This window comes from Aquarana catesbeiana, linkage group LG09 (assembly GCF_042186555.1).
Source record: "Aquarana catesbeiana isolate 2022-GZ linkage group LG09, ASM4218655v1, whole genome shotgun sequence".
NCBI lineage: Eukaryota > Metazoa > Chordata > Amphibia > Anura > Ranidae > Aquarana > Aquarana catesbeiana.
In genome coordinates this window covers 245,317,154-245,331,948 of record NC_133332.1, presented here as the reverse complement: position 1 = coordinate 245,331,948, position 14,795 = coordinate 245,317,154, and the positions used below count along the sequence as shown (strand labels likewise).

The window sequence follows — 14,795 nt, the reverse complement described above, 5'->3', positions numbered from 1 at the left end:
AGAGGTCAGCTGACTGGTGAGAAAAGAAAAAGGGAGAGAAAGAATGAGAAAGAACAAGAAAGACAGCTAAAGAGAGGGATGGGGAAAAATCCCCAAGAAATTAGGATAGAAAGAGATAAAAGGAAAAGAAAGGAGAACAAAGAGGGAGTGGTACATCCTAAAATGTACCATAAGGGGTTTTAATCCTATAGGAGTGGAAGGGACTCATGGAGGGCTAAATGTCCAGGGGTTAGGGGCGCTAATTACTTGTCTTGCCTTGGGTGCTCACAACCCAAGGCAAGGTAATTTTACTGTTTGGGGTCCCCACAACTTGGAGAAATGTTATCAAGGGGCCACAGCACTAGAAGGGCTGAGAAAAACCACCTTAAGGGATACTTTCCTCCCTCTGGGTCTCCTTTGATTGCCACACATACCAGCCAGCCCCCTTGCTTATTTTTTTTTTTTTTTGAGCCTGCACTCTAGGGAATCCGAAATACATTCTCCTTTCACATTGTTAGCACACACAGGTCCAGGGATCCGAACTAGTGAGTTTCCGCTTACAAGCCTGGTGCTCTTCCACTTGCGCCACTGTCTGAGGAGCTTGTGATGGTTCTGAAAAGAAGCATCATAAGCTGAATTTGAAGTTGGGGAAAGGTATTGAATTGCTTGGGCTCAGTAATATGGGGGGATTGGGTGCAATCTAATCCCGATTCTAATCGTCCTTCTGTAGTGTCAAATTTGACACTGGACAGAAACCCTTTAGACTTGGTGTTTTGAGCGGGGTCGCCAGAAGATTAATTTCCAGACAAATAAGGCCCCCTCCTAAAAGACCATTTGAAGGACTTGAGTTAAGCATAGCTCGTGTCGAAAATGAAAACTCATCTCCCTGTTGAGGAATCGAACCCCGGTCTCCCACGTGACAGGCAAGGATACCCACCACTATACTAATGAAGACCACATGATGGACTGACCACTGTCGCCGTCTTCTTGCAGTAGAGCATATGGCGGTGGCTCTTCTCTTCCTTATGGAGAGATCTAGGGTGTATTAAAATCCCTTGGTATAGAGTAGACAGTTACCATGTCTGATATGGCCCTGTTTTTTATAGGCCTTTGCAAGCACCTCCAGTGGTGGTGCAATGGGTAAAGCATCTGATGTGTTATCGTGTTATCGTGAGGTTGTGAGTTCAAATCCCTGCTGTGGCATGCTGAGTTTCAGGTGGGTGGGTGCCAAGGATCGCCTATCTAGCCCAGTGTGGGCCGGATAAAATGGGTGGTATGAGATGGGCAGAGTGGAGTCTAGATGGGAGAAGTGACTGATTAAAAATGGGAGATGGCATCAGAATTGATGGGCAGCCTTGAAAAGGGGGCAAACAGGGTAGGGATTGGGAAGAAAAAACCTCGTGGGTGTGGGAGCACCAAAAAGGGGAGGAAGAAGGGCAAATTGGTTGTGGGAACACAGAAAAAGGATAAGTATGTGCGATCTGAGAGAAAAATTGGGAGAAGGGAGGTGTGTTGGAAAACACCAAAACAAGATTCAGGAGAAGATGGGCAGAAGAGGAGGTTGGTGTTGGACCATGGGTAGGGAGGAGAAGTGTATAGGGGAACACCAAAAGAGGGTTCAGGAAAAAGGTGGTGGGGGGGTCAGATGAGGAGGTTGATGTTGAACCATGGGTAGGGGATAGAAGTGTATAGGAGAACACCAAAACAGGCTTCACTAGAGGGGGGCTCAGAAGAGGAAGTTTGTGTTGCACCACAGGAAGGGTAGGGGTAAGAAGTGTATAGGGGAATACATAAACAGGGTTCAGAAGAGGAGGTTGGTGTTGGTTACTTGGTTCAGAAAAGTGGTCTTGTGAGTAGGGGTTTAGTAGTACCTACCATGTCATGCGTTAACATTCCCATGCTTCTTTACAGGCTGCCAGTTTAACGTTACACTGGAGGTCTTGTGCTAGAATTATTGCTGGATTATTAGTGCCCTCAGTCTGACGTTTGCGGTGATACCTCAAATGTGTGGTGCGATTACTGTTAACATATGCGTGCTGGACCTATGTATGTGTTTGCCCGACAATGTTTTGTTTAAATTAGATACGCTGTTTCTTTGTTTTTATTATGTAATTTGAATCAACTTTTTTGCTATAACAAGGGATGAACAGCAAAACTGGAGGGATGTGGGCAAGCACTTAAAAGGGCTTCAGGAAGGGTGGGGGGGGGGGGTGGTGGAGCATAGGTGGGTACAGGGCCGTCTTTAATGATTGGACCCTGGGCAAAAATTTTCTTGGGGCCCCCCCATGCAGTTTTTTGCTCTCCACCTGCTCTGAGACATACAATAAATAGCAGCTAGACTCAAAATCGGTTTACTGAATCAGATTAGACAGTGATTGCGATTGGTTGCCAGAGGTTACAGTGTATCATTACCGCTCACTGACTGGTTGCTAGAGGTTACAGCACACATTTCAGCTCACTAATTAGTTGCTAGAGGTTACAGCACATGATTTCTGCTTGATTGGTTGCTAGAGATTACTGTACATCAATACTGTTCACTGATTGGTTACTGCACATCATTACTGCTTACTGATTGGTTGCTAGAGGTTACAGCACATCATCTCCTCACTGGCTGCACACCATGGACTGGACCTTGCTCACCTGTGCACTCCAAACTGTAATTCCTTCTCTGCCTACTCCTGCACACCACACACACTACCCTCCCCCCATTAATTTGCTTACCTTTGGAGAACAGGCTGATAGTAGGCTTTATGACCACAGTTGTAGGCAGGACTTTCAAGCATGCCCCTTTATCTCCCCAGTGGGTAGCATTCAGTATAGGTGATGGTGGATATGACCTCAGGGGGGCATGATATACATATGAATACCACCTCTATTTACATAGAATGCTGCCGGTCTGCCACTATTTGCCGCTGCCATTTACATATCAATGCCGGTATTTACATGTAAACACAGGGTCTGCAGGTGAGTCATCTGTACACAACAAGACAGAGCTGGGCAGCATTAATAACAGAACTTCACACTGAGATATTAGGACACTGCATGAGACTAAAACCTCAAGGGACGAGGGAATTTAAACTGGGAAAGTTGGCAAGTATGAGGCAGCTCTTTTGGGCCCCACAACAATGACAGGGCCCAGGGCAGCTGCCCCTTTTGCCTTGCCTTAAAGACGGCCCTGGCCAGGGGTCACAGAATGCTGGGCTGTTCCTGATGCCCGTGCTTGGCTGTTCCTGGAGCCCACGGCCACCCACTCAGCCTCTTCGCAGCCGCACATTTAGTTCACGGCATGGCTGGGGGGCAGAGACTAGAGGTCAGCTGACTAGGGAGGAATGTGAAGTGGGAAGGGCTGGAGGAGACCCCATCTCCTGATTTCGGCATAGGTGTCACTGCTTTGAGACACCACAGAGCTGGAGTCACAGTGAAGCCGGAGACACAGTGAGTAACACTACCTGTGATTTATAGTTGCCATTAAAAGTCCCCACTACAGTTCTTAGATCAGCAGATGACCTTGATCAAGAGCACCTAGGTTGGCTGATCAGAACTGCCACTCATTCCACCCCCCACTAGCACTGCTCCTCACCCCAACTACCCGCCAGCATTGCCATTCATCCCAACTACCTGCCAGCATTGCCACTCATCCCAACTACCCGCCAGCATTGCCACTCATCCCAACTACCCGCCAGCATTGCCACTTATCCCAACTACCCGCCGGCACTGCCACTCATCCCAACTACCCGCCAGCATTGCCACTCATCCAAACTACCCGCCGGCATTGCCACTCATCCCAACTACCCGCCAGCACTGCCACTTATCCCAACTGCCCGCCAGCACTGCCACTCATCCCAATTACCCGTCAGCACTGCCACTGATCCCATCCCCCCCCCCCCCCCCCAAGGAGTAAGAGAAGGAATAAAAGGGAGAGGAAAAGAGGGGGAGGAACAAAGAAAAAGGGGGAGAGAGGATAAGAAAAAAGAACAAGAAATACAGCTAGAGAGGGTTGGGGAAAAAAACAAGAAATTAGCATAGAGAGAGATAAAAGGGAAAGAAAGAAGAAAAAAAGAGTGGTACATCCTAAAATGTACCATAAGGGGTTTTAATACTGTACAAGTGGAAGGGACTCAGAGTGCTAAATGTCCGAGGGTTAGGGGTGCAGATGACTTGTCTTGCCTTGCGTGCTGACAACCCAAGCTACGAAAATAATTTTACTGTTAGGGGTCCCCACAACTTGGGAAATTTTATCAAGGGGTCACGGCACTAGAAGGCTGAGAACTACTGGTCTAGTTCAACCAATAATGTCTAGAGCAGGTTGTAAAATGAATCTTCTGAGTTCTTTTGGCAACAGCATCACATATACAGTAGCTTAGCTGGCCATAAACTGATCAAAATGAAACCAGTTCAGTAGAGATCCTGCCGAATTTTATTCAGTGTGTCGCTGTCACCACTCAACAGAAGTTGATCATGTAATCGCTTTTTGTTAAAGGGACATGTTGGAAAATGTTCCCTTTTTATCTGCTGGGTTTATTCTGACAGCAGTGGGTGTTGCTGTCAGAATACACTGTCTAAGTCGAGGACCGTGCCTTGATCCACCTCCTTTGTGTGGATGGAGGAAAATGGCTGAACAAAAGAAAACAAAGGCTAATCATGCATGGTAGTAACCCTTTTCACAAAAAAGTACCCCCTTCTTATTCCGCCCCCCCCAATAGCTTGCCCTTCTCTCTTTGCCACACTTCTATGGAACCAACCTTAGGCATGCATCCCTTTTCAGCAGCTCCATGTTACTATGCTTCACATGCCAACCTCCTCCCTTTTTCTATGGGGCACCCCAACCTTGCCTGTGCCAAACCCTCCATGCTTGCTGAACCGTGTTTCCTATTCGACCCCCCTCCACTCAAGCCCTGCCCTACTAATTCGGCTTCCTCCAGCTATACACGCCCAGTGCCTCTTGGCCCCGACAACCCACTCCACCCCTTAAGGCAGTGGTCCTCAACCTGGGGGTCGGGACCCCCTCGGGTCGAATGACTATTTGCCAGGGGTCACCAAATCCTGTGCTGTTCCTGAAGCTCTCCCAGCTTTTTCGCGGCCGTCCAGCAGGGCTGTCCCTGGAGCCCATGGCCGCCAAGCTGGGCTGTTCCTGGAGCCTGCGGCCGCCCACTCAGCCTCTTCGCAGCCACACATTCAGTTCACAGCATGGGTGGGGGGCAGAGACTAGAGGTCAGCTGACTGGTGAGAAATGTGAAGTGGGAGAGGCTGGGGGCGATCCCATCTCCTGATTTTGGCATAGGTGTCACTGCTGCGAGACACAGTGAAGCTGGAGACACAGTGAGTAACACTACCTGTGATAAGAGTTGCCATTAAAAGCCCCCACTACAGTTCTCAGATCAACAGGTGACCTTGATCAAGAGCACCTAAGTTGGCTGATCAGAACTCCCCCCCAGCATTGCCACTCATCCCTACTCCCCACCAGCACTGCCACTCATCCCATTCCCCCTACCCCCCTCCAAGGAGTAAGAGAAGGAAAAAAGAAAAGGGGAGAGAAAAGAAAAAGGGAGAGAAAGAATGAGAAAGAACAAGAAAGACAGCTAAAGAGAGGGATGGGGAAAAATCCCCAAGAAATTAGGATAGAGAGAGATAAAAGGGAAAGAAAGGAGAACAAAGAGGGAGTGGTACATCCTAAATTGTACCATAAGGGGTTTTAATCCTATAGGAGTGGAAGGGACTCATGGAGGGCTAAATGTCCAGGGGTTAGGGGCGCTAATTGCTTGTCTTGCCTTGGGTGCTCACAACCCAAGGCAAGGTAATTTTACTGTTTGGGGTCCCCACAACTTGGGAAACTTTATCAAGGGGCCACAGCACTAGAAGGGTTTGAGAACCACCGCCTTAAGGGATACTGTGGATACTTTCCTCCCTCAGGGTCTCCTTTGATCGCCACATATACCAGCCAGCTCCCTTGCTCATTTTTTTTTTTTTTTTTTTTTCGAGCCTGCACTCTAGGGAATCCAAAATACGTTTTCCCACATTGTTAGCACACACAGGTCCAGGGATTCAAACTAGTGACTTTTCGCTTACAAGCCTGGTGCTCGTCCACTTGCGCCACTGTCTGAGGAGCTTGTGATGGTTCTGAAAAGAAGCATCATAAGCTGAATTTGAAGTTGGGGAAAGGTATTGAATTGCTTGGGCTCAGTAATATGGGGGTATTGGGTGCAATCTAATCCAGAATCTAATCGTCCTTCTGTAGTGTCAAATTTGACACTGGACAGAAACCCTTTAGACTTGGTGTTTTGAGCGGGGTGGCCAGAAGATTAATTTCCAGACCAATAAGGCCCCTCCTAAAAGACCATTTGAAGGACTTGAGTTAAGCATAGCTCCTGTTGAAAATGAAAACTCGTCTTCCTGTTGAGGAATCAAACCCCGGTCTCCCGCGTGACAGGCAAGGATACCCACCCCTATACTAATGAAGACCACATGATGGACTAACCACTGTCGCCGTCTTCTTGCAGTAGAGCATATGGCGGTGGCTCTTCTCTTCCTTATGGAGAGATCTAGGGTGTATTAAAATCCCTTGGTATAGAGTAGACAGTTACCATGTCTGATATGGCCCTGTTTTTTATAGGCCTTTGCAAGCACCTCCAGTGGTGGTGCAATAGTTAAAGCACCTGATGTGTTATTGTGGGGTTGTGAGTTCAAATCCCTGCTGTGGCATGCTGAATTTCAGGTGGGGGGGAAGAAGGTATTGACTTGATTAGGTGCCAAGGATCGCCTATCTAGCCCAGTGTGGGCTGGATAAAATGGGTGGTATGAGCTGGGGAGTGTGGAGTCTAGATGGGAGAAGTGACTGAATAAAGATGGGAGATGGCGTCAGAATTGTTGGGGAGCCTTGAAAAGGAGGCGAACAGGGTAGGGTTTGGGAAGAAGAAACATCACGGGTGTGTGTGTGCGTGCACCAAAAAGGGGAGGTAGAAGGGCAAATTGGTTGTGGGAACACAGAAAAAGGTTATGTGCACCCTGAGAGAAAGAAATTGGGGTATAGGAGGTGCGTTGGAAAACTCCAAAACAGGGTTCAGGAGAAGATGGACAGAAGAGGAGGTTGGTGTTGGACCATAGGTAGGGGGGCGAAGTGTATAGGGTAACACCAAAAGAGGGTTCAGGAAAAAGGTGGTGGGGGCGGTCAGATGAGGAGGTTGATGTTGGACCATGGGTAGGGGATAGAAGTGTATAGGAGAACACCAAAACAGGCTTCACTAGAGGGGGGTCAGAAGAGGATGTTGGTGTTGCACCATAGGAAGGGTAGGGGGAAGAAGTGTATAGGGGAATACATAAACAGGGTTCAGAGGAGGTTGGTGTTGGTTACTCGGTTCAGAAAAGTGGTCTGGTGAGTAGGGGTTTAGTAGTACCTACCATGTCATGCGTTAACATTCCCATGCTTCTTTACAGGCTGCCAGTTTAACGTTACACTGGAGGTCTTGTGCTAGAATTATTGCTGGATTATTAGTGCCCTCGGTCTGACGTTTGCGGCGATACCTCAGATGTGTGGTGCGATTACTGTTAACATATGCGTGCTGGACCTACGTATGTGTTTGCACGACAATTTTTTGTTTAAATTAGATACGCTGTTTCTTTGTTTTTATTTATGTAATTTGAATCAACTTTTTTGCAATCACAAGGGATGAACAGCAAAACTGGAGGTAGGTGGGCAAGCACTCTGCATCCTGCTGCCATCCATCGTGACGGGCGGACACACACTCACCCAACCAGGAGCTACCTCAGGCCTCTCCCTTCTACCTCCCCACTTAGGGTACGGGTTACCAGTTTGTTCTGCCCTATTTGTGTGGTCCAGACCTCCTACTGGTATTGTCCATCTGGGATCTGGCACCCAGGGACAATCCGCACCAGTTGATTTAGCGGTTGATGCTCGGTAAATGGTGGTGATTGCTCTATTCTTCTGAAATCTTATTAGTAGTTATAATGAATCAGTGATATCGTGTCTAGCCCTGATGAAGCGGAAAGTTCTTTGCGAAACATGTTGGTTGATAGTCACGTATGAATTCTGAAATTCACTACTGGATGGTCATATGCTCTTATATATGTCACTTTTTGTTACAAATTTTATTTTGACATGATTAAAAAGTATATTTTTATTAACTGGCTTGATCTTCACCTACTATTGATGGACATAGCAATTTCCCCTAAAAAATCCCATTTATCTTGAGGAAGGGGGCTTCCCTCTTCTCTCTTTCCTTTTATTATGTCTATTAGGCATTGGGAAATCTGTCCGAATTATCCCCTGGTATAGTCCAACCATCTTTTTTCAATAGGCTGATAGTAGGCTTTATGGCCACAGTTGTAGGCAGGACTTTCAAGCATGCCCCTTTATCTCCCCAGTGGGTAGCATTCAGTATAGGTGATGGTGGATATGACCTCAGGGGGGCATGATATACATATGAATACCACCTCTGTTTACATAGAATGCTGCCGGTCTGCCACTATTTGCCGCTGCTATTTACATATCGATGCCGGTATTTACATGTAAACACAGGGTCTGCAGGTGAGTCATCTGTACACAACAACAAGACAGAGCTGGGCAGCATTAATAACAGAACTTCACACTGAGATATTAGGACACTGCGTGAGACTAAAACCTCAAGGGACGAGGGAATTTAAACTGGGAAAGTTGGCAAGTATGAGGCAGCTCTTTTGGGCCCCACAACAATGACAGGGCCAGGGCAGCTGCCCCTTTTGCCTTGCCTTAAAGATGGCCCTGGCCAGGGGTCACAGAATCCTGGGCTCTTACTGATGCCCGCGCTGCTCTCCCAGCCTTTTTGCAGGCTCCCAGCTTGGCTGTTCCTGGAGCCCACGGCCACCCACTCAGCCTCTTCGCAGCCGCCCATTTAGTTCATGGCATGGCTGGGGGGCAGAAACTAGAGGTCAGCTGACTAGGGAGGAATGTGAAGTGGGAGAGGCTGGAGGAGACCCCATCTCCTGATTTCGGCATAGGTGTCACTGCTTTGAGACACCACAGAGCTGGAGTCACAGTGAAGCTGGAGACACAGTGAGTAATACTACCTGTGATTTATAGTTGCCATTAAAAGTCCCCACTACAGTTCTTAGATCAGCAGATGACCTTGATCAAGAGCACCTAAGTTGGCTGATCAGAACTGCCACTCATTCCACCCCCCACTAGCACTACTCCTCACCCCAACTACCCGCCAGCATTGCCATTCATCCCAACTACCCGCCAGCATTGCCACTCATCCCAACTACCCGCCAGCATTGACACTCATCCCAACTACCCGCCAGCATTGACACTCATCCCAACTGCCCGCCAGCACTGCCACTCATCCCAACTACCCGCCAGCACTGCCACTCATCCCAACTACCCGCCGGCACTGCCACTCATCCCAACTACCCGCCGGCATTGCCACTCATCCCAACTACCCGCCGGCATTGCCACTCATCCCAACTACCCCCCGGCACTGCCACTCATCCCAACTACCCGTCAGCACAGCCACTCATCCCAATTACCCGTCAGCACTGCCACTGATCCCATGCCCCCCCCCCACCAAGGAGTAAGAGAGGGAATAAAAGGGAGAGGAAAAGTGGGGGAGGAACAAAGGAAAAGGGGGAGAGAGGATAAGAAAAAAGAACAAGAAATACAGCTAGAGAGGGATGGGGAAAAAAACAAGAAATTAGCATAGAGAGAGTTATAAGGGAAAGAAAGAAGAAAAAAAGAGTGGTACATCCTAAAATGTACCATAAGGGGTTTTAATACAGTACGAGTGGAAGGGACTCAGGGAGTGCTAAATGTCAGAGGGTTAAGGGTGCAGATGACTTGTCTTGCCTTGCGTGCTGACAACCCAAGCTACGAAAATAATTTTACTGTTAGGGTCCCCACAACTTGGGAAATTTTATCAAGGGGTCACGGCACTAGAAGGCTGAGAACTACTGGTCTAGTTCAACCAATAATGTCTAGAGCAGGTTATAAAATGAATCTTCTGAGTTCTTTTGGCAACAGCATCACATATACAGTAGCTTAGCTGGCCATAAACTGATCAAAATTAAACCAGTTCAGTAGGGACCTGCCAAATTTTATTCAGTGTGTCGCTGTCACCACTCAACAGAAGTTGATCATTTAATCGCTTTTTGTTAAAGGGACATGTTGGAAAATGTTCCCTTTTTATCTGCTGGGTTTATTCTGACAGCAGTGGGTGTTGCTGTCAGAATACACTGTCTAAGTCGAGGACTGTGCCTTGATCCACCTCCTTTGTGTGGATGGAGGAAAATGGCTGAACACAAGAAAACAAAGGCTAATTGTGCATGGCCAGTTTAAGGTTAGCAAGGTAATTATTATCCTTGTTATGCTCCCATTTCTTAATCCTAACAAGCTCTCAAAACATTTACATTTGTCAGTAAAGCCCAAAGTTCTTTTGTTTTAGTTTTACTAAACCCAGGACCCTGCATTCACTACATCTGGTCGCCCACAGTACACAGAACATGGAAATTATTTTAGTAAATATAAACTGCTAAATACCTTATTGTGACTTCTATCAGTGTCCGGCCAAGCACTGGTTAAAGCTTGTAGAAGGAGATTTTATTCTCCCCTGACTGTCCTATGAGGCTGCACCCTCTGTCTGGACAGTACTGGTTGGCCCTGTGCCGATCACATGCACCCTCCTGAGATAAAAAAAAAAAAAAAACCTCTCTGGCAATACACACAAAACTGAGCATGTGCAGAGTGCCCCCAAGACTTTGTACTATAGGGGACTGTGGAAGAAGGGGAGCATCAGAGAAGACAGGATCAAACAGCCTTTTTACACAATGCAGAGGATTAACCCCTTAGGTTCCACAGTGAGTATAACAAGCATGCAAAATACAGACTGATTTTAGTGTTGTGGGTTTAGTAACACTTTAACCATGTGTAGCAAGGTCTCTGGCCTCCTTCAGTTCGATGAGAACCTCCAGGGCCAGAGATGGCTGACATCCTTCTATATGTGGTGGGTTGTGAGGCATAGTGGGTGCAAGGTGGATAAAGTTATTGGGCGCCAGACACTTCTTGAATGCAAAAGAGATGTTTATTTCTCTTACAAACTTTTATGGGGGAAAGAGGGTTAGGACCAGGACACCCTTGAGTAGTTGCAAGTTCAATTAGCAGACTCAAAGACTTCAATAGGAGGACGTCGGTGCAGGGAAAGGCCTCCAGCAGGAAGCCACATCTGCACGTGCAGGAATGCTGTGTCCTATGGCAACAGTCTTTTAACAGTTCTTAACACAAAGTGTAACAGTTCTTTCACCTTCACTACAACTTCTCCTTGTAGTTCTTCAGTACACCGAGCTCCCGGTCTCTCACTAGACCCACTGATTCACTGCCACTGAATCCCTTGAGCTCCCCCAATCTTCACGGTGGTATCTTCCTCAAGCATCACCCCTGCCTCTCTGCTGGGTCCCTAGCTTGGCACTCCTAATACTCCCCAAGCTTCACTCCACTGGCCTGCTCGGTCCCTGGCTTGACACACAGGGCTGCTCTGCAAGCCTCACCTCCGCTGGCTGGGTCCCTGACTTGATCAACGATTGAAGTTTCCCGATTCTCCACCGTGCCCGTTAGGTGAGAATACTGCTCCGTTACTTGCTTCAGTTACTCACTGTGGTCCCTGGTAATAAGGTGGTTGGTCCCTTTTTGTGACGACAGATTCCCCTCTACCTCCGACCACCGACAGGTTCTCCTGCTGGCAGAACCATGGCTTTTGGTTGGACTGTAAGCCGCAATCCCAACCCTGTGCTGCTCTTTTACTTCTGGATAGGCCCTCAGACAGCCTAGCAGCCAGACGCCCCCGGGATAGGCCCAATCTCCAGCCTAGCAGCCCGGGGCACACGACACATGTCCATTCAGACATCCGTCCAGGTGGCACAGAACCCAGAGCACCTGACTCCACCCGAAAATATATATATATATATATATATATATATATATATATATATATATATATATATATATATATATATATATATATAGGCTCTCCCAGCAGGCGAAGGGATTCAAGAAACCCCTGCCCATTGGCTGAGATACCCCATATACCCATAACCTGACCTTGGGTTGCCCTTCTCATATCTAATACCACCAAGTACCCAGCCACCTAGTGGTAGAAGAGAAGTGCAACAAGGCCAAACTTAGGGAGAAATCCATGGATCTCTAACAATCAACCTGGATAACTACTCCTGGCAAGTAAATTTGTGAGGAGCATCCCTGCCTAAACTCCAGAGTGCTACACATGGTAAACCAGCCTACATATGCGTTCTTCATTTGTGACATATTTGTTATTCCCTGTAATAATTATTAAGAACCTGTACTTTGGCAAACTAGGCAAAAGGATCTGTTTGACTGAAACAAGACTGTCTGCAGTCTCCACCAGAGGCCCCGTGGCCTTTTCCTATTAGCCTATATGCGAAATGTCAACTTCAGTGCACTAAGAGGCACTGAAGCTCTGATATTTGACAGTTTAATTACAGGGGGTAGGGGCTTAATATCAGCTTGATCAAACATTTGAGGATCTATGTACAGCCTGAGCCTGGGATTCAGGAGTGCTCCATGGGGACTTGGGAATCAATGTGAAAGTGGAAATAAACCTATTGATTTAATGGTTTCCTAAAACTGTGACATTCCAAGGAATGCCATCAATAACTGTCAGTGTTGCTTGAGCTCTTTACCAACTGTCAATACACCAAATGGCTGGTGTCCAAACTTAACGCATGTGCAGCACCATGGCAATTGCAGATCAAACAGAGTCTAAGATGGCAACTTCCTTGGCTGTAAAGGATAGGAGAGTTTAGTTTCGCTTAAAGGTTAACACAGGTTCTTACAGATTCGATGGGGTGTTTTCTCTATTGAACAAGGTGAGCTGGGACACTCCGCTTACTTTTTTTTCCTTTTTTTTTTTTTTTTTTTTTTTTTTTTTTAGGAGGATGCTACATTGGATGCTGCAGAGAAGATATTACAGAAGTGGAGCTCAGAGTCATCTGGACAAAAAGAACTGTAGTCAACCATGGCTCCTTAACTCTGAAGCAGCTTATAATTAATAAGAGGCCTTTCTCTGACTCCCATCTGATTTCAGTCCTGTAGTCTTGTACAACACCTTTGAAATTAATAGTGCTGCTGTTCACCTGATTTGGATGTAAATACCCTCAAATTAAAGCTGAATATCTGCAGTTAAAGCACATCTTGTTTGTTTCATTTCTAATCCATTGTGGTGGTGTATAGAGCCAAAAAGATTAGAATTGTGTCGCTATCCCAATATTTATGGACCTGACTGTACCTAGAACTACTGTGTGATCTCCATTCTAAATTCTCAGTTTTTGACATTGGTAATGCCAACCAAAACTGGGCTCTAAGATTTGCCTAACCCTTATAAAGATTGTTAAATTACTGAACCTAAAGCGACTTTTTTCTTATGAGTGGAATGGATATTTGAAATATGTGCAATAAAAGATTTTCTCTTTCACGTCTGAGTAATGTTTGAACACCATGTATGACATAATTTGCCTAGGCAAAAAAACAGGAAGTTATTGAAGAAATGTAGAAAGTAAAAGTTTAAAACAAGTAAATATGATATACTTTATCTATTCACTAATGTTAGCGGAATGAGGATTAAAAATAATCTATGTTGGTTTGGGGGGGGCTAGTCTTGCTTCTCGCCACCCAAACACTTCAGCCATCATTTCCACTACCTGGAGGGCACATTCCTTTCCCCTCTCCTCCGCCTGAACACCATGCAACCCCCAAGCTTTCATATGAGTTGGGTAAGGGGAAGTGGAGTATAGACGGGGGAAGTGACTGATAAAAAGAGAGATGGTGTCAGGATTGTTGGGGAGCCTTGAAAAGGGGGAGAACAGCGGAGGGATAGGGAAGAAGTAACATCAGGGATGAGTGTGGGAACACCAAAAAGGGGAGGAGGGAGGGCAAAGTGGTTGTGGGAACACTGAAAAAGGATAAGTACGTGCACCCCGAGCGAAAGAATTTGGGAGTAGGGAGGTGCTTTGGAAAACACCAAAACAGGGTGAGAGAGAGGAGGTCGATGTTGGACCATGTGTAGGTGGGAGAAGTGTATAGGGGAACACCAAAACATGGTTCACTAGAGGGGGGTGTCAGTAGAGGAGGTTGGTGTTGCACCACAGGAAGTGTAGGGGGAAGAAGTGTATAGGTGAACACCAAAACAGGGTTCAGAAAAGGGCTCTGGTGCGTAGGCTTATTTAGTAGTAACCCTTTTCACAAAAAAAGTACCCCCTTCTTATCCCCCCCCCCCCCCAATAGCTTTCCCTTCTCTCTTTGCCACACTTCTATGGAACCAACCTTAGGCATGCACCCCTGTTCAGCAGCTCCATGTTACTATGCTTCTCATGCCAACCTCCTCCCTTTTTCTATGGGGCACCCCAACCTTGCCTGTGCCAAACCCTCCATGCTTGCTGAACCGTGTTTCCTATTCGACCCCCCTCCACTCAAGCCCTGCCCTACTAATTCCGCTTCCTCAAGCTATACACGCCCAGTGCCTCTTGGCCCCGACAACCCACTCCACCCCTTAAGGCAGTGGTTCTCAACCTGGGGGTCGGGACCCCCTCGGGTGGAATGACGATGTGCCAGGGGTCACCAAATCCTGTGCTGTTCCTGAAGCTCTCCCAGCTTTTTCGCGGCCGTCCAGCAGGGCTGTCCCTGGAGCCCATGGCCACCAAGCTGGACTATTCCTGGAGCCTGCGGCCGCCCACTCAGCCTCTTCGCAGCCACACATTCAGTTCACAGCATGGGTGAGGGGCAGAGACTAGAGGTCAGCTGACTG

General features: G+C 47.2%; 1 protein-coding gene across 7 annotated transcripts in view; it reads left to right on the top strand.

Moving 5' to 3' along the window:
* The window catches only part of KYAT1 (kynurenine aminotransferase 1), a 108,876-nt gene that overhangs the window by 84,762 nt on the left and 9,319 nt on the right, over positions 1 to 14,795 (top strand). For 6 of the 7 annotated variants that reach the window (XM_073600100.1, XM_073600103.1, XM_073600101.1 and 3 more), the window contains one exon: positions 12,927 to 13,466. The exons of the other annotated variant lie outside the window; for it this stretch is intronic. In XM_073600100.1, the coding sequence (XP_073456201.1) occupies positions 12,927 to 13,004 (78 nt within the window). In that variant the 3' untranslated portion in view covers positions 13,005 to 13,466. Of the gene's footprint in view, positions 1 to 12,926; positions 13,467 to 14,795 lie in introns of those variants that run through there. 7 annotated transcript variants of the gene reach the window in all.